Below are 19,303 nucleotides of genomic sequence, written 5' to 3' on the forward strand. Positions count from 1 at the left end.
CGTAGCCAATTAACTTAACCATTAGGCATAATATTTGATTTGTAGATGCCTTAGGGTATGTGGAAGACACACCTAATGGAGCTTGGCCTATTATCAAGTGTACGTGGAGAATGAACACAAAAACAGCTCACAGAAATGCACTAATTTCGGCCTGATTAGGGTGAAATCAATGAAACCCTCCTGGTTGTGGTTTAAACTTAATTTGAGCAAGACTCTCCTAAGAGGACTTGGCTAATGCTTGAGAGATATACCCTGCAACACAAACCCATTCAAAGTGAGCATTTCTATCTCCTGGGGTTGAAGAGATGTACCCTCTTACATTAGCTAAACTCCGAGAGTGGGTCCTGGCGTCCCAATAACTTGATTCTCATCGACAATCCAAGAATGCTATGGTGTAATGTTACAAAATCACAGAAATCCTCCCACCGTTCCACTAGGGTATTGTCGATGCCCCCAAAAATAAGGTGCAGGAGCTCTTACATATATCTTCCACATCTTGCATTATGTCTAGGTGGAATCCCAAAGCACATCATTTCTTTCCTTGGCCTAGCTTGACGAATTACCCACATTGTCTTTGCCACTTTGGCTTCAACACCAGTCTGGTTCTGTCCTCCTTTCTCCTCTTTTGATCTAACTCTACTTCTGTCATTAATGAGTGTCACATACTTAGGTCTATGGCTATCATCTTCCAAATCCACACATGGGTCTGCCCCAAAGGCGGTCGCTTTCTACAAACACTCCTTTTTCTTGCATGGTCTCTATGCATTTCTAGAGAATGCACCCCCATCTCCTGCATGGAAGAGTGAGTGAGATCAACATGTCATTTAGCAGTTGACTTACTTGAACATTTTTTACTTTGAAATCTGTCCATCTTGCATGCTTGGTCCAGTCCCCATGAGTGCCTTTCAAGTATGCATTGTACTTGACACCTTGTAGTACTGCCATTGACATGTCTACAGCTATTACATCAAAGAGGGAGATTCTTGACTTGCAAGCCACACTAGCACGCATGCTTGCATGCTTTCTCTCAAACAAATTTGTTTTTGGCACAAATACACCAGAGTCATCTCCTGTGTTACAAACCAGGCACCCCAGTGAAACTCTTTAACCTCCCACCAAGTTAACCATGTTTTCGATGAAGGTATCTCATCTTTTTTTTGCATGATTTGCATGCCAAAACTTGCAAATCTCATGCTTGCATTGTTCTATTGTAGTCTCTGATGGAGCACTTCTCCATTTGTGACACAATAATTTATGCTCCTCCTTGAAAGCCGGCCTAATAGAATTCATTGTATGTCAGGCCATACTCTCCTCCCAATGGAATACACATGACCTCTCCTTCTATAGCATTTTTTGCTTTGCCCCTCCAAAGTAAATAGTGCGAACTGCAATTCAGTTGGCATTGGCTTCATCTACCATGAAACCTCTAAATTCTGGTTTTGCAAACCCATTGTCCTCCATAATCTTACTTGGGCATTCCTATCCTCAACCCTAAATTCACAAGTGGAAATGGTAAGAAGCTCCCTCACAGATGGATCGTACATGAAGGCTGACATGGTTGGCCAACCTTGCACTCTATGCACATGGTAAAAAAGAATCCACATGCTCTCTAAATTTCCACCTGGTCGCATCCTGTTAACCAAGTCAAGCCCACTTTCAAGGCCCATAGTTAACATTTTGAACACATGGGGTTCATGTTTAGGGCCCAGCTGACCAGGAAACGGGACACTATGAATGAATGGAAACCTGCATTTTGTTTTCAAGTGAAGGACAGCCTCTAGGCCATAACCATGGCCATACTTCCCCTTCCTTGCATCTTCCAAACACCGCTCAATCCTTTTTCTATTTGAAATTGGAGTCACACTATCCAGAAGCTCCGCATACTCCTCCTCCCCAATACCTATCCAATACCTATAGAGGCTCCAACCTTCTCATCAACAAGCATATTGAATATCACATCCTTAGTCACATTTGTCTCCATCTGTTTGATTGTAGTAAATGGGTTGAAGTTTGCCTTTAATGAAACCATGTCTTCAATGCTTTACTGTAGTTGTCTACGTTGTCCTTCCTCATATGGATGACTGTGATGACCCAAGTGTATTGCACATCTACTAGTACCCTTATGGTCTCTGGGTAAATAGTAATATATCATAGCATGGCACAAGGCCACACATTCTGGCTGGTCACAATGTCTGCAAAGAAGGTTTCCGTACTCAGTTATGAGAAAACTCTTTTTAAATCTACCCTTCCACTGTGTTTCATTGTGATAACCAAAGCCCAGAGTAATAAGGACAATTAATGTTCACATGAAGTTCGGTTCACACATGAAGAGTTTTTTACGACGTGAAACAGTAGTTCACATGGGTGAAAAAAATAAAAAAATAAAAATTTAATCCTCACATGAAGTCTGGTTCATGCATGAAGAGTTCTTCATGGCATGAAACAGAAGTTCACGTAGATTTAAAAAAATTAAAAATTAAAAATTAAAAAAAATCAAAATTTAATTTTTCTGTGAAGTCCAGTTTACGCGTGAAGAGTTCTTCACTGCGTGAAGAAACAAAAGTTCACGTAGCGGCAAAAAAAAAGATTCAAAATTTAATCCTGACGTGAAGTCCGATTCACGCGTGAAGAGTTCTTCACGGCGTGAAACTGTAGTTCTCATGGGCCAAAAAAAAAAGAATCAAAATTTAATCCTCACGTGAAGTCTGGTTCACGTGTGAAGAGTTCTTCATGGGGGCATAAAATAGCAGTTCATGCAGACTAGAAAATAGTCACTTGAACATGTATTATATTCAACTCACTGATGACAATCAAACTTCTGTTCCATCTACTGAACCGAACTTGTCCCGAGAAATAGTCACTTGAACATGTATTATATTCAACTCACTGATGACAATCAAACTTCTGTTCCATCTAGTGAACCGAACTTGTCCCGAGAAATAGTCACTTGAACATGTATTATATTCAACTCACTGATGACAATCAAACTTCTGTTCCATCCCATGCATTACTGCCTTCTCCAAACATGGAGGTAGTTCAAATGCTACATACCCATCATAGACCCTAGGCAGCTCGTCCACTTGCTTAACTTCTTCAACACTATGCAAAGCTACATGTAAACTACTGTTTAGAGGTAATGCTCTTATTAAATCTTGAACACTATTTATGTTACCTCTACAGTTGTTCACCTTATCTAGATTAACATGCTCCTCATTGTTTACCTTAATAGTCACTACAACCACTTTATAAAACCGGTGCTACATGGCATCTAGACTAAACCCCTCTTCTCTAGACTAAACCCCTCTTCTCTATTTGAAAGTAAAATAGGGAGTTCATCCTCATCTTCTCAAACAGGCCCAAGACTACTAGAGACTGTCTTCTCTAGTGCACACAATTTTGGACCATCCACAAGTCACTTACACAAATAGTGAACCATCGTTTTCGAACAACAGTTTTGAGTATTTATAATTGCACCTCTGCCAGTTTATGTGATTCACCACTACTTGGATCACGTCAGGTAAATCTCACATAAAACTGCTGCTCAAATGCAATTGAATGTTGCCTCAAACCACGCTTGTATTTCTTCATGACAGCAATTTTATCATGCACAAATAGTTTAAAAACAGGTCATAGCCAAGCACAAATTACTTGGATGCTACCACTATCAGTAAATTGCAAACACTGATATAAAAAAACCATATACCTGTTTGCAACAAATGATAGCCAACACTACAAACAGGGGTGTCAATACAAAGTTTATCTTAAAAGGTACAAAAGGGGAATAGATGATAGCTGCCTGAAAACACAACAGGTGCATAATTGAATAATTCACTAAATAGGGATCCAGCTATGCATCCAGAAGTTTTGAACCTTGTTGGATGCATTGCACAAAAGGATGATATGGGATCCTTAAAACTTCATATTGCACAATTGAACAATACTTCTTAACAAACACGATGATCAAAACGCCAGGCATCAGATTGTTATTGCTGCAAACATTGTTTACATTCTCGGTTTAGGATGGGGCTTTTTCTGTCCATGGTGCTGAGTGCCCCGCATTGGAGAATGATTATCATTCATATCATCATCATCTTCTGCAAGTAACTTATCTCCATATTTCATGGACTCAAGTGTCATGCTATGCTCCTCCTGACCATTTTGTAATGAGGGCATGATAAATTTACCTTCCCCTTTCAGTAATTCAACGACTTCCACCATTGTTGGTCTTTTCTCAGGGCTGTTTTGAGCACACATAGTTGCAGCGTGCACCAATCTCCTCAACTCTCCTCTACTAGTTCATGCAGTTTCCCTTCGTACACTAATGGTCCTGCCCACTCCACTATGGTGCGCTTCTGTCCCGATCCGAGCTTCTCGATTGGCTTCCTACTGCTGATAAGCTCTACAAGCAGGATGCCAAAACTGTAAACATCGCAACTCTCAGAGACTTTCCCCCACAAGGCATACTCCGGTGCGAGGTAGCCCAATGTGCCTTTCACTCTGGTTGTCACATGAGAGGCACCCTCTGGTATGGGCTTTGCAAATCCAAAATCTGCAACCTGCGCCTCGAAATTGGAATCCAGCAAGACATTGCTTGCCTTCACATCCCTGTGAATAATATGAGGAGTTGCATAGTGATGCAGATATCTACAACATAACAAATGTTAGTAGAAGCATTAAGAGAGCATGGATACAGCTATTTTAACTTCCATAAACCATAAATCTGAAAGCACATACGCAATTCCTTCTGCAGAGCCAAGGGCAATACTCATCCTTCTTTGCCAGTCTAGATGCCCATCTGCCGCAAACTGTCATGTATGCGCTCACATGTAACTAAATCAAAAAATTTATGGCTCTTACCTCTGAGATATAGCATAACAATGGTCATTCGTCAACATCCTTGCAATCGAAAATCTACTTGCTCGTCACGTGAGGTAGTCCTACCATCATGTAAATAGAGAAGTCAATCTGAAATCTAGTATATGTTAGGGAAGGCAACAAAAGATTCATTAAACAAATGAAGTAAGTTATACGAAAGAGATGAACCTGACGAGTAGTGTAAGGGCCCTGCAGCCACTATTCTCTTTCTGCTTTTCATTCTGTACTTGCTGGTGCCTCTCTGCACCATTCCGTACAGCAGCACCTCTGAACCCGTATAGCACATGTACCTGCTGTACTACTGAACTTGCTGTGCTGTCCACTGTGCCTGCACATACAAGCCCTGTACCTGCTGCTGCTGCTTTTCTGTGTGTGTGTGACAAAGAGAGAGAGAGAGAGAGAGAGAGAGAGAGGCCTGCTCAGGACTGCAGAATCTGGGCAAAAGGCTTGGTTGCCGTCACCCTGCCTGTAGCTCACAGATTGATGTTGCTGCGCTGATTTGAGAGAGGATACCCAGGGGCGGCTGCCAGCGCCTTTAAAAAAAAGCCATGAGCAGCCAGTCACCACCTCCACACGACCAGAGCAGTGCTAAATTGAGAGCCTCCCTTCCACTCGGCAAAGACGCCAGCAAATATGATTTTACTCCTAGGCAGCAGGCTCCAGCGGTGAGCGCAGCACGCTCCTCAGTCCTCAGTGCTCCTCACAGTGCGCGTAAAGCTCCAGCCTCCCAGCAACTTTTACATTTATTCGCTCTTTCAAAACCTGCGTTTTTTTCCAGCGCCCAGGCCTTAAAATTCTTAAAATTGACAGCAACCAGGCTTATCTCTACGCTTGTTTTTTGTGACCATATATATATATATATATATACACCCTGTTTTTTTCCAGCGCCCAGGCCTTAAAATTGACAGCAACTAGGCTTATCTCTACGGTTGTTTTTTGTGACCACACACACACACATATATATATATATATATACCCTGTGAAGCCTACGTCATTTATATGGGTGTCCTTTGAAGCCTTATACATATAATTGGGCTTCCTCGTGAAGCCTGGCTGCTCATTTTGAGGCTTCATATGACGCTTCAAATGGCCTTCGACGCCCAAGCGGGCGTCAAATTTAAGGCCTGCATCCGTCTATCCGTTGCTGGATCTGACTCCGAATCCGCCGTCGGACTCTGAATCCGTCCGGCAGGATCCGAATCTCAATCCATTCGCTGGATCTGATGGCCCGAATCAAAATTAAATGCATTGAATGCACCTACATTCCTTAATATTCTCTTTCATAACGTCAGATTTGCACATAACTCAACAAACAGAACCATCACAAAATTAATGCATCTCAACGAACAAGATCGAATATTAAAAAAATAACAACAAAAAATAGACTTATCTTCTTATTCTCATTCTCTTGAACTAGAGTTTCGCTCTTGTCACGATATCTTTCTTCTTCCTTTCCTCTGTGTGGTGGTTTGGAGCTTCGATGCCCCGCTGAAGAAGCTAGTTTCCAAGTGAGCCCCCTCTCTCTTTCCTTTTCTCTTTGGGCATTGAGTTTATTTTTTATGTGGCCATGGAATAGCTCTAGGGCTTTATGACTCTCTCCATTGCAAATACAAAATTAAATTAAAAAACACAATGTGGACAGGTGCGCTCGCCTTAGATCTCTCAATGAATCAAGCCCACCATGGCTCTCTCCATTAAACATAAAAAGGTGAAAAAACACCCTTTGGGCATGCTACGCCGGTGCGGCCTGCCCACAAGGCCTTTTTATTTTATTTTTTATGTACAATGGAGAGAGCTATCAAAGCCCTAGAGCTATTCCATGGCCACATCAAAAATTTAAAAAGTTCCCTATGGTCAGCCGCATCGGCACGGCTGCCCCACAGGGTGTTTTTTTTTTATTTTGATTTTGCAATGCAATAGCTCCAAGCCTTTGATGGATCTATTCCATTGCAAATACAAAATTTAAAAAAAATGCCCTATGGGCAAGACGTGTCGGTGCAGCCTGCCCAGAGGGCTTTTTTTTAAATTTTTTATGTGGCCATGGAATAGCTCAAGGGCTTTGATGGCTCTCTCCATTGCAAATACAAAATTAAAAAAATGCTACATGGGCAGGTCGTGCCGATGCGGCCTGCCCATAGGCCGTTTTTTAAAATTTTGTATTTGCAATGGAATAGCTCTAGGGTTTTTTTTTATGGCTCTCTCTGTTTTGCAAGTACGAAATTTAAAAAAAAACACCCTTTTTTAATTTTTGATGTGGCCATGGAATAGCTCTACAGTTTTGATGGCTCTCTTCATTGCAAATACAAAAATTTAAAAAATGCATTATGGGTAGCCGTGGCCTACCCATAGGGCGTTTTTTTTTTGGAAGGCTATCAAATTCTTAGAGGTCTCAATGAATCAAGCTCAGCAAAGAGGTTGCCATTTTGTTTTCTTAACTTGGTATGCCAGGATGCATGGCATAGTTGATTTAAAAGGTGATATTATAAATCTAGTTTGATGTTTTGTCTTTTGTTTTTTGTAACACTCCTGCAAATAAAAGCAAAAGAAAGTGGGCGCAACAGAAAAGTGACCATGCACCTCTACCCAGTGACATGGACCAAGTCAGTCGTGTTGTAGAAATTCAAGTTGGAGAAGATGTTGGGAGTGAGGTGGAGAGTCAAGTGCTTGATGTAAATGCCACACAATGTCAACATGAGGCAGACAATGAGCTCATCGTCACATGAGGTAAACCTTGCATTGGTGCCTTATGTAGTTTGTCCGGAGATTCCTAGTGATGAGGGGCATGAAGCAAACTTGTACCTTGCCCAAGGGGAGGACATAATGAAAAAAACCAAGTTATTTAGTTGATGAATGTCCACCAATTCTATTATGCAAGCTATTACCATATGCCAAAGTTAGAGGACTTCGAAAAGATTTTTCGGGTTTGAAAGCGGCATTTGGGAAGGAGGGATATGTCCCTAAAAAAGGAGCATTCATTGTGTCCGTATGGACTTGCTCCTGTGAGGAAGCCATGGTCACAGATGTGGTGATGTCTTCTTGGGATCCCTTATGGCAAGAGATTAACAAGGAGTTTGAGGATAAGCATGCTCGATTTCCGGCCCTCTCAGTTCTCTCCAATCACATGTTTTATATGGGAGGGAAACCACCAAATTGGTGGATTGCAAACAATCAATGAGAGGTTCTTAATGACAAAGGAGAAACACTATCGAGTTGTTTGCATGATCATTGATCCGTGCAAGGTTAGCGAGATTGCATTGCTCTCAAGTTTACAATCAATGAGAGGTTCTCAATGACAAAGGAGAAACACTATCGAGTCCTTTGCACGATCATTGATCCATGCAAGGTTAGCCAATTGCATTTCTCTCAAGTTTACAAAGCATGACCTTGTGAGTATCTTTTTTAACATAAATATCATGAATTCAATGTACATAATTCATGGGAACTAACATGCCGTGTCATCTCACTCTCAATATACGTGCCTTGGTTCTCACTACCTTGGGGGATGAGATTGTCAATTGTATAAATATATGTGAGGATGATCAGTCCTCATACATGCACGACTTGATGGAAAGAGATTGGAGGCTCATCATAGAGATTAGAAAGAAGTACACCAAGGGTGTTGAGCCTTCGTATCCCTTGACACAAATATATTTGGGAAAGCTTGTTTACAATGAAAGTAATTTGCATTCATTGTTTGTCCATGCTTCTCCTTCATGTGAGTTTTTAACTACCTAATCAATGGCCATGGTCACTTAGGCTCAAATGACAACTGCTTTTTGAACAAGAAGCTTTATCCAAAAAGGGCGATAATAAGCAAAGAAGAGTTGAAAAAGGAGGAGAAGAAGGAGGTAGAGTCCCTTGCATCTCGTTATGGTGATTGAATAGGTAAGGTAAGGCTATTCTTTGGCTAGGAAAGTATTTCATTGTGTACGGTTTGCCGAAACTAATTCTCGTATTCGTCGAACTATCCAAAAGATTCTCAATATCATTGACCCTCAACTTGGGGATGCATGGCACAACAAAGAATCATCATTGAAAAGGGATTACGAGAGCTTTGCAACATTGGAGAAATTGAATCTCCTCGCAATATGTGAAGCCCATGTGGAATCAAAGGTGTTATGGTTGTCTCTATTGGAGGCAATTAGGGCTACTAAAGCCATGTACCACCTTGCTTGTGGTGATCACCTATCTAGACAGTGAGTGCTTTTGTTCTAAACTTTTTTCTCGTATGAATTGATCATTGTGGATAATGTGCTAATCTTCCGTTCTCGTGTAGTTGGATACGCAGGGAAGTCTTGCTCCAGAATATCTTGCATTTGGCAAGAGACATATTGAGGGACTTCGTTGACATCCTGGGGGGCTTGGTCTTACTTACGGATTTTCCCTTGTCGAAATACTACGAGGAAATCAAATTGGAGAGAAGAAAGGTCATGTTTCCTCTAGAAACACACATGGAGAAAAAGGAGAAAGGAGTAACCGACCAAGCTAGGAAGAACAAGCAATTAATGCAGTTGGCTCAGAGATTGGTATTTAGGTAAGTTCAATTCTTGGCTATTTAGACACTAGTCCTTCAATGTTTCAATGTTGAACTATTGTGCATGCGATGTTTTATGTGTGCTCTTTCCTTTAGGTAATTTTCCACTTTAAAGGAGAGATGATATATTTCATCGATCCCAGTGATTTCTAGGAAGTGGACAGATGTTGTAGAGGAGGCTACTTGTATGTACCCTCAAGAGATGGAAAATATCATAGAGTGGGAAATGGCAAATTATCCTTGGTGGCTAGACATGGCAAAGATACATATTTTAGCAAAGGAAAAGAACTTGTTTAAGAGTCCAAGGAGAAAATAGGTGAGTGTGGATATTAATATATTGTCAATCAGATTATGTTACTATTGTATGCCACGCAGATCATGAGGCCTTGAAAGGATTATGGTTGTTGACTTGGTTTTAAAAACTTTTTTATTTTAATGGGGAGACTGTCCTTTTTTTCGAGTGAAATGATTGGATTTGTAAACCTTCCTTGCCCTGTCTTACGTCTCCATAGGTTATTCTATGTGCTAGCTCTATTTCTCTTCTTCTAACTCCTTGAGTACCTCTTTCCACTTCTTTTCTAGTTATGAATTTGGGTTTTCTCCATGGCTAACATCAAAATTGTTGGATATATTTTTTAAGGCCTTAATTTACTACATAAACATGTCATTTAATGGGGTGTGCCATTGTGTAAAATACTAGGACGACTTGGTGGTTGTATAGGATATATAATGATATTTTTGGTCAATGGTTATGTGTTGAGAAAATGATTTATTAGAGACCCCAAACGTGCATATGGACAAGATTAAAGTCTACTGTCTAGATTGACATCTAGATGGATCTCAAATGTGTAAGTTATGGGGGACACAAGGCACACATGAACTTTTTCTTAAATAATTGAAGGTTTAATTTAATTAAGTAGAGTAGGATTATTTAGTGATGATCATTAGTTGAAGTCAACTTAGTCTCACATGTATGAGGGGGGTGCATGATGGTTGAGTTAGTTGGATGCACTACTAAAGCAGGCGGAACTAGTGCTATAACCTCCCAAATGGATGATGGTGGTTGGTGGAGAAACTAAACTGTCTAGATGAAGTCTATTTACCTTGAAATGATCTATACTAAGGATAAGATGTGTGGAAATCAATACCATGAATGTGGATAAGGGTGTTAAATGATTAAGAGAAGAGAAAGTTAGGGAAACGTTACACATTCAGACACATCAATGGAATAACCTTAAATCCTAAAGGTCTATGAGGGATGCTAGAATCAAGGCTTGTGGAACTGCAAACAAAGAATTCCAAGTTGGAACAAACCCTTGAGTATGCATATGGAGAAAAGGATGGATGGGTCTATAGGCTTGTTGGACTATTTTGACTAGAAGGAAAATTACATATCTCGCCACCTTTATGTGCTAAACATGTTATTGAAACTGGGAGACATGTACTTTGGCAACATGGAGTCTTGCTAAAGTGCTAGTTAGAGACAACTCCTTAAAAAATGGGCCTTTACATTTTCCATGATGCATTCAATGACTACTCAAGGTACACTGAATGTATGCAAGTAACCTGTATGCAAGTAACCGCACCCATTCACATTGTAACCACTAAGGGCCCCCCATAATATGGTGCTTGGAAGCTTGTTGCTTCGACAAAGGTAATCCCCACTTAAAAACTTGCAAATGAGGTGATGGTTTGAACTGAGAAGTTGACAAGAGCTAATACAAGTACAACTAAATATTATTGAAGGTGGCCTTGATCACAAAAGGTAAAACAATTAAACACAATACACAAACACCACCCCCTCCCCCAAGTAGCCCTCTTTCCCTCCCTCTATCAAAGTTCTTGGTTTGTACAATCTGTGTGACAACCTACTAATGTCTCCCTGGAACTACTTAGGTTGAAAGGTAAAAATCGCCTCTTTCTGGTCCTTCCTTACCTGCCTCTGAGGCCATCCACCATTATCACAACGTACAGAAGCAGGAGTGCTGTAGGACCAACTGCCTGCCACCTCAAAGGTCATCAGCTCAACAGTAGTGACTAGCATCAAAATCTTGCAGAGCTTCATTTAAGCCTCTTTCTGGTCCTTCCACCCTTACCTGACTCTGAGGCCATCCACTATTATCACAATGTACAGAAGCAGGAGTGCCGTAGGACCAACTGCCTGCCACCTCAGCGGTCATCAGCTCAACAGTAGTCAATGGACCATTCCTTCCTGAAGCTACACCAACTGCCTTGCACACCATGTCTGGCTGCTGTAAAAACACTTGATTTATCCCTTTGATCAATTCATGACTGAACAACAAAGCAGTAGATTTGAATGTGAAAAAACAAGACTTTCAACTTTCTTGTTTAGATACATGACTGATGGAACCTGTCAATCACTCTCTTCAACTACACTAATTGATGAACTGTTTGTTGGAAGTTACAGTATACATGCTGTGGGCACCATTATCATATTTACAGTCCTCAAGAGTATAATACAGTCCGGCTCTGTTCTATTACCAAAGTTGCCTTCGGTTTTTCTGGCGCCTATGTTGAGCTTCTATCTAAATCAAGAAATATCAAGGGCATGCCTTATCAGCAGCAGCAGATCAAAACTTTGTAACAGATATGATTACAAAGAGCTCAAAGTACACAAATACCATGTTTCCAGGGGGTGATTCCCACGCTTTAATACCTAGCTGAAACTGAAACAGACTGGCTCACTGGCTCTGACTCAGCAGAGTCGTCACTTTCATGTACCTCATCTTCTTCTTCTTCCTCTTCCTCTGTATGGTCTTCAGAATCAGGAGCAGTGTCCATTACCCTGTCCAACCCATGAAGACGACTAAAGTCTGGAGCAACTATGTCAAGCATCACGTTCAAGTTCCTGCGCTCCTTGTCATGCCAGGCTGTGGTTCTTGGAGAGAGCAAGCCTTGACTGTTCTCCAGCCGCCTTCCCTTTGGCGTTCTTTTTATACCCTGTCCCACTAGACTAGCATCAAAAACTTGCTGGGCTTCATTTAAGCCTCTTTCTGGTCCTTCCACCCTTACCTGACTCTGAGACCATCCACCATTATCATAATGTACAGAAGCAGGAGTGCTGTAGGCCCAACTGCCTGCCACCTCAGAGGTCATCAGCTCAACAGTAGTCGATGGACCATTCCTTCCTGAAGCTACACCAACCTGGTTTCCAGCCTCACTGCCTTGCACACCATGTTCTCTAGCAGGCTCTGTCGACAATCCTTGTTCTCTAGCTGGCACTGTAGACAATCCTCGTTTGTCAGGAGGTTGCTTGGGTTCATGAATTATGCCACTCTTCTTTGTCTCTTGCTCCAATCGGGCCTGTGCCCTTCTTCTGCATTCCCTTGTCTCTGTATCATCTTCATCTTCTAGCAGGAGGGTTTCTCCACCTGGACTCCCAGCCTGTTCATCAGTAACCCCAAGTTCAGTGTTTCCGCCTCCATCCTGATGGCCTTCCATAGGGACATTATCCCTTCCATTAGCCAACAGCTGGCTCTCATTCAGATACTTTCCAGATCCGGACTTACTCTGAGTGTCTAGCAATTGAGTGTATCCAGCAAAGACCTTGGTTTGAGCACCCTCATCCCTCCCATTGCCCAATACTAGGGTCTCGTTCAGGTACCGACAACTACTTTCAATTTCAAGAACCTGTGTATATCCAACCTCTGCCCCCATGGGCACTAAAGGCTTGCTTCCCGTCTGTTCATTATCGGGCAACAAAACTGCCTGGGCATCTTCAACAAACTCATTAGAATCATCCATTTGAGTGTCACCATCCCCACACTTCTCGATGACAACTTTATTTGGCTCAGCATGTGCGCTATAATTACTCGCAGTGGTCTGACTATCCACATCATCTGCAAACTCTTTTTGCTCTTCATTGTTAACTGTATCATTGTCCATGCTTTGCCCACTCTCCTGCATGGCATCATTGTCTTCCTCCCTAGTTTGAGTGTCAGCCTCTACCCTAGCCTTGGTCGTCGTGTTCCCATTACACAGATCTGGGGCAGGCACATGACTTTCATCCTCTCCATCTTCCAGCACTCGCATCATTTCCTTCAGCTGCTCTTGCTGTTTCTGCTGGAGCATAGCAATTTCTTCAGCAGTAGAATGGAATGCACGCAACTGGGTCTCCCTGTCAAACGGCAGTTCTTCAGTAAAACATCCAGTAGAAAATTTCCTCTGTAGCTCTAACTATTGACAATTACCTCAGCACAATACGTTCTCGGGCACCCTGTAAGCGTTGCTGCTCCACTGATAAGTCATGAATTGCAGTTTCCATTTCAACTTCCACAGCAGAAAGCCGGGCCAAAGCTTCTTCCTTTGCAGCCTGCAAGGTGGGGCCTTTGTCAGGGTAATAGACAAAAATCTTAAAACAATTTTAAGACTGGTTAAGGATGTGCAATCTTGACTGCCCAACTACTCGCCCGTGGCCTGGGCAGGGTATGCTAAGCTTAGTTGTGTCAAAATAAGACAATACTTTGATTAATGTGCTATCCATTGACCAAGTAGAAACAGAATGCTAAATATATATAAAAAAAGGGGGTTTGGGGGGGGGGGTGGCAGGGGAGAGGGAGAGAGAGAGAGAGCGCTAGCCTTCTCGTTCTGCATTTCTTTGGTAACACACTGCAGCTCCTGCTCTTTTTCAGCTATTCTCTTTAGATCACAAAACCAAATAAGGTCCACATTCAGAACTCATCACCTCAACACATCATTCAAATAAACTTTTTCCTCTGAATTTGAAGCATTGTAAACCTTTCTAGCCATTGCTGATGAGACTTCTTCATCCTGAAGCCGCAACTCCAAGCTACGACTGGTTCGCTCTGCTTTCACTAAGGTTTCCCTAGTGTCCTCCTGATTTCCAAGCATAAGAAGGCAGCTGCCCTATTTAATGCCAATTTGATAAGAAGATACAGAATCATATGAGTTCACTAGTTTTACCATACCAGCTTAGAGCGCAGTGCTTCAATAAGAGAACGATTTTCTCTGTCTGTTCCCTGAAGTTTGTTTATCATTTCCAAGTGCTCTCTTAGTTGCTGTGCAGAAGACTCTGACTGGCGTCTCAGCTCCTCCGAGGCTTCAGAGCGAACTCTCTCTACTGCTGCTTTCAAGTCTGCTTCAGCTCTCTCTCTCTCAGTCCTGCGTTGACTGCGCTCATCTTCCAGCTGTTCTTTGAGTTCAACTATGTTTAGCTTCTGACTGCAACAGAACATAGCATCATCATTTACAAAATTAGAATCTTATCCTTGGCATATCCGAAATATAAGCCTAGCTTTTGGAAAATCAAAACTCAATTAATTAGTTCAAATGGGGGAATAAATTAAGTAGATAGCCTGGTTTACTAGTTTTAATCTTCTTGTCTTTTCTTTTTTCTTTTTGGTTTGGTTTTTTTGGGGGGGGTTTGTGGGGAGAGGGGATGGGGGGGATGATGTGTTGTGTTGGGCATAAACACCTCTTTACAGATCACAAAGGGACATATAGCACAGTAGTTTAGTGTTTATGTGTCTAAGACCTTTATCCTAATTTCTTAAGTCTAGACCTTAGATTCATTAAGCTGGCCTTGCCAATCTCAAGTAATTAATAGGATAAACATAAATTAGTCATTAAGCATACTTAAGTAAGCAGATAGGTTGCCAATCCTTAGCGCACACCTCTTTATCACTTCATCTGCATCTTTTCGAGACTGGATCGCAGCAGCTAGGCTCCGGTTATGATCTTCCAGTTGGCTTTGCTGCTGGGCGCATAAGGTGGTAGAACTATCCAACTCCTTTTCCTTCTTCCCAAGTTCAGTACGGAGGTCCTGTATCTGATCCAGAAAAGCAGCTGAAAGGGTCTCCCTTAGCTCCTTAATCTCCTGCAAAACATTATGTAAAGCCCCATCAAAGCCATTCAAAGGACATTTGAGCCACAATCACATTCTTCCAATGTGGGCAGAAAAAGTGCTGAAAACCCACAGCATCATGCCGTGCTGCGGCAGCACGGGACTCAGTGCGCAACTTCTCGATGGTCAATAAATGTGCTTCCAGCTGGTTTCGTAGCTCCTGCTTCTCTTCATATGTAAGTTATTTCTCTCCACAAAAAGTCACATAAGTACAACAACAATGTAACCTTCAATTCCTATCCATGCATGGCCTGACCTTGGGCAAAACAAACTCCATCAACATTTTTAATCTTAAAAAATCAACACTCAGATAGACAAATCACCTCATTCGACCGCTGTAATCGCCTTACATCATCCAATGATACTGGGCCATCTGGCCCTCCAATTCCTAATCCCTTAATACGCTTACTATCTCCTGAGTTGGATTCCCCAACAATTTCACCATCTGCAGAAAAAAAAACAATAATTAAAATTTAGCACTCTTCCTCAAAGGCCTTTTTGGTGACAATAGTGAGCTTTATGCCAAGATTTAATGCTCAGGAGACTTTTTTATTGAGTTTTAATTAAATGTGGTTGTAATGACATGGATCAAGGAGAGAGGAAACTTTCTATATTATGTTTTGATCAGGCTTTGTGCAGATCCTGGTAAGTTCAAGAAATGTCTACAAAGCTTCTCTTTTTTGGGGGAGATTGCCAATATCTACAAAGCTTTTTGATTAGTCTTGTGCAAGTCTTTCATAAAAACTCTCTTGAACAAGATTTTCTTAATTCAGTTTTGAATAGACATGGTTGTGATGATGTGGAAGCAGAAAGGAGATTTAATATAAAAGGCCTGCAAATGACTCAATTTAGTGATACCAGTGGCTGCATTGTTTGTCATCAATACACTTCCACAAAACTTACCATATAGGGACTTCCTCTTTAAAGCACTGAATGCCAATCCATTGGGCTGATGTGTAGACACAGCTTGTGCATTCGGTTTTATTTCTTGGTACAAAAATGCAAAAGCATTCTCTGCATGAAAAATACCGAGGAATTATCAGCTTCAATTGAGCACCAAACCAATAATGCAAGCGAGACTTACAAACTTTGTCTTTACAATGAAAAGAAATCCACAGTGTCTGCCAAGATTTTCCTAGCCGCCGCAATGTGTTGGTCCAAACCATTATAGCAAAAAAGTGCCCAGCTGCACCCATAGTTCCACCCAAAGCTCCTCCCCTACCAGGCCCTATTGCCAGCTGCATTGCGATAATCCATTGCAAACATACACTACAGACACTAAATTGCTCACCATGCTCAGGAGCATTCACCAATGAAATAATATCCCCATCCTTAATCCTTGCCTCTGGACTATCTCGTTTTAACTTCTGGCAATTGATGAAGGTACCATTGGAGCTGCATATAAAGATTTGAGGACTCAGGATCATCCTTTTTTAGAAAAATGAAAAAGTTTGTGAGGTTTAAAATGGCATTGTCAAAAAAAACTATGGTGAAGCAAACCTGGAATCCTTGATGTAAACAAGCCAGCGGTCTCCGGACCCAGGATCGGAGCCTTGCAGAGGGATGCAGCTTTCATCTGCCTTGAATCTCTTTCGGAAGATTGTGCAATGCTTGGCACTCACATTTAGTGAATCAAACTGGCAAGATGGGTCTTTCACTAAGCGACCCAAAACATGCTCACTATCGTGCAACAAGATTTGACAGCCCTGCGATACACAGCCCACAATACAAAAAGGCTAGTATAATACAAGATAAATCAAACAAAAGCACCTACAACAAGAATTGATGAAAATATGAACATCAAATATTCATCCTGCAGAGTGCTCTTAAGTTGGTCTTTGGTCTAGAAGCTAACACTCCTATGCTCAGGGGTGGTTCGGCATATGGTGGGTTGGTGACCATGTGCATGACCCTCTCAGGCTAAATGGAAGGAGAAAAAAACATCTACAATGTAATCTGCCTTGTCTACCATGTGCTTCCTACTAAAAAAGAGACTACTATTTATGACCTTGAAAAGAAGTTTCAAAGTATCTGGCATGTCCCCTGTAAATCGTTTACATTTTTTTTTTTAAATAAAAGAACCTATTTTCAAGACACAAAATTAGGAAAATTCAGCCGCTTTTCAACTAAAAATGTTGATCCCCAAAAAAAAAAAAAAATCATGTATCGAACTATTTGGTGTGCCCCAGGCATGAATCATGATGATGATGGTGTGCTCATTTAATGGCGATGGTGAGAAGTGCCGTACCTGTGATCGCGATTTCGCCTTGTCAGAGATGGCAGTAAGGAAGCCCCAGGCATCATGTCTGCCAGAGACAGGCGAGCAGGCTGGGGCTAGAAGCTGTTCTGCGACAGGCCGCCCAACTTCCTTTGAATTCACAACAATTTGAGGGGAAGAAGGTGGGGGGGACCCAACAATAGCAGCAGCCCCAGATCTACTGGCCCCACTCGCCTGCTTGCCCTCACTGGTAGCCTGTTGTTGTTCCTCCATTTCAACCAGGTGATTGTTTACATAGCTTCTGTGTTTCTTTTTCTTTTGAGCCCTGCTGCTGCACAGAAAGCTTCTCGCGAACTCATTGGCCTGAGTCGGCCGAAAACCCGAAGCAAACGCACAACCAGAAAATTTCCTGCTCCTTAGGATGAAACTGCTCTTCTGGGTTTGGCTTAAAGCGCCCGCAACAAGATCTGAAGTTAACGAAGGCTACGTCATAAACATATATACATATATATATATATATATATACATACATACATACATACATATATAGATACATATAGATATAGATACATAGATATACATACATATATATAGATATATATACATATAGATATAGATACATATATATACATACATACATATATATATATATACATACATACATACATATATAGATATATACATACATATAGATATATATATATATACACATACATATATATACATATATATATGTGTGTGTGTGTATACACACCTGTGTATATGTATATGTATGTATGTATGTGTATATGCATGTATGTGTGTATATGTATGTATGTATGTGTATACGCATGCATATATGTTCATACATACATATGTATATGTGCATGTATGTGTCTATATATGTTCACATACATATGTATATGTGCATGCATATATGCACATATACATACATATGTATATGTGCATGCATATATGTTCATACATACATATGTATATGTGCATGTATGTGTCTATATATACTTCATTTAGTGTCCTCACCATCTAGCTAATAGCTTGCATCTTTGCGGGATCAGCTCTAGAATAGGAGTTCAGCTAGCAATCGCCACTCGACCGTAGGCTCCAAACTACATGCAATGTGGTAAGCCACCCACTGAGCTAAAGTTCACAACAACATTGAAAGCATGCATGTCCCATACCACGCACCCCCAACCCTCGCAGTTGGTGTCATTGGCACTACCTAAATAGTGGGCTAACCACTAGTTAGGACCCTTTAGATGTCCCAATCCCAAGGTAGAGCTCTCACACTAGAACTCACCACCACAAATGAGCCATAATCCCTATATAGCCACAATGACTAGTTCACACTACTATAAGAACTATCCCACATTATGTCCACACACAAGCTAGTGAGAAGAACACTAGGAGACAGTCTTGATACTAGTATCAAAGTGAAGCAACAAAATGAAGCAACATTCTCCTAGAAGTGTTGTCTACATCAACACGGTCCTTCCATTTAATTAACCACTCAGAAACTATCATGTTTCAAGGGTCCTTGTTCCCTACGATCAACAACTGCCTCCGACTCATGGGGAACATGAAAGGATAGATCATCAAGTCTTGCAAGATCTTGGTCAGAAACCAAGCTATCTCCTACACCAAGCACCACTTTCAGTCTACCAACATTAAAATACAGGTTGCACATGTACACTGTCTAAAAGACAACCTATTTGCAACCTCATTAATCTTTTTCAAGATCATATAAGGTCTTAAATATCTTGGAGACAACTCATAGACTTTTCCAATCCTCATA

At 41.3% G+C, this 19,303-nt stretch overlaps 1 protein-coding gene and 1 pseudogene across 2 annotated transcripts; both read right to left on the reverse strand.

Moving 5' to 3' along the window:
- Positions 1 to 3,879: 3,879 nt before the first annotated feature.
- On the reverse strand, positions 3,880 to 11,652 carry LOC147628273 (PTI1-like tyrosine-protein kinase At3g15890; annotated as a pseudogene).
- A 75-nt stretch (positions 11,653 to 11,727) lies between these two features.
- On the reverse strand, positions 11,728 to 18,033 carry LOC147628274 (uncharacterized). 2 transcript variants are annotated; one of them, XM_086813345.1, is made up of 12 exons: positions 17,542 to 18,033; positions 16,794 to 16,999; positions 16,585 to 16,688; positions 16,197 to 16,307; positions 15,617 to 15,738; positions 15,367 to 15,453; positions 15,064 to 15,266; positions 14,359 to 14,611; positions 14,168 to 14,266; positions 14,009 to 14,068; positions 13,621 to 13,742; positions 11,728 to 13,547 (listed from the first exon to the last, which is right to left on the reverse strand). In XM_086813345.1, exons 1-12 carry the CDS (start codon positions 17,782 to 17,784, stop codon positions 12,080 to 12,082), a joined length of 3,078 nt encoding a protein of 1,025 aa, XP_086669471.1. In that variant the 5' UTR covers positions 17,785 to 18,033; the 3' UTR covers positions 11,728 to 12,079. The 2 variants fall into 2 exon arrangements, with proteins under 2 accessions (XP_086669471.1, XP_086669472.1); XM_086813346.1 differs by lacking the exon at positions 15,367 to 15,453 and having other exon boundaries at positions 17,542 to 18,017.
- Between the last annotated feature and the right edge of the window lie 1,270 nt (positions 18,034 to 19,303).

Source organism: Cibotium barometz, chromosome 19 (assembly GCF_041138505.1).
Source record: "Cibotium barometz isolate CiBa-2024 chromosome 19, ASM4113850v1, whole genome shotgun sequence".
Classification (NCBI taxonomy): Eukaryota; Viridiplantae; Streptophyta; class Polypodiopsida; order Cyatheales; family Cibotiaceae; genus Cibotium; species Cibotium barometz.

Coding starts and splice junctions, on each gene's coding strand:
- LOC147628274 (XM_086813345.1), bottom strand. CDS start 17,784: ATGGAGGAACAACAACAGGCTACCAGTGAGGGCAAGCAGGCGAGTGGG. Junction 15,739..16,196: donor AAAGAGGAAGTCCCTATATG/GTAAGTTTTGTG, acceptor TTTTTTCTGCAG/ATGGTGAAATTGTTGGGGAA. Junction 13,743..14,008: donor AAGAAATGCAGAACGAGAAG/GCTAGCGCTCTC, acceptor CCCACCTTGCAG/GCTGCAAAGGAAGAAGCTTT.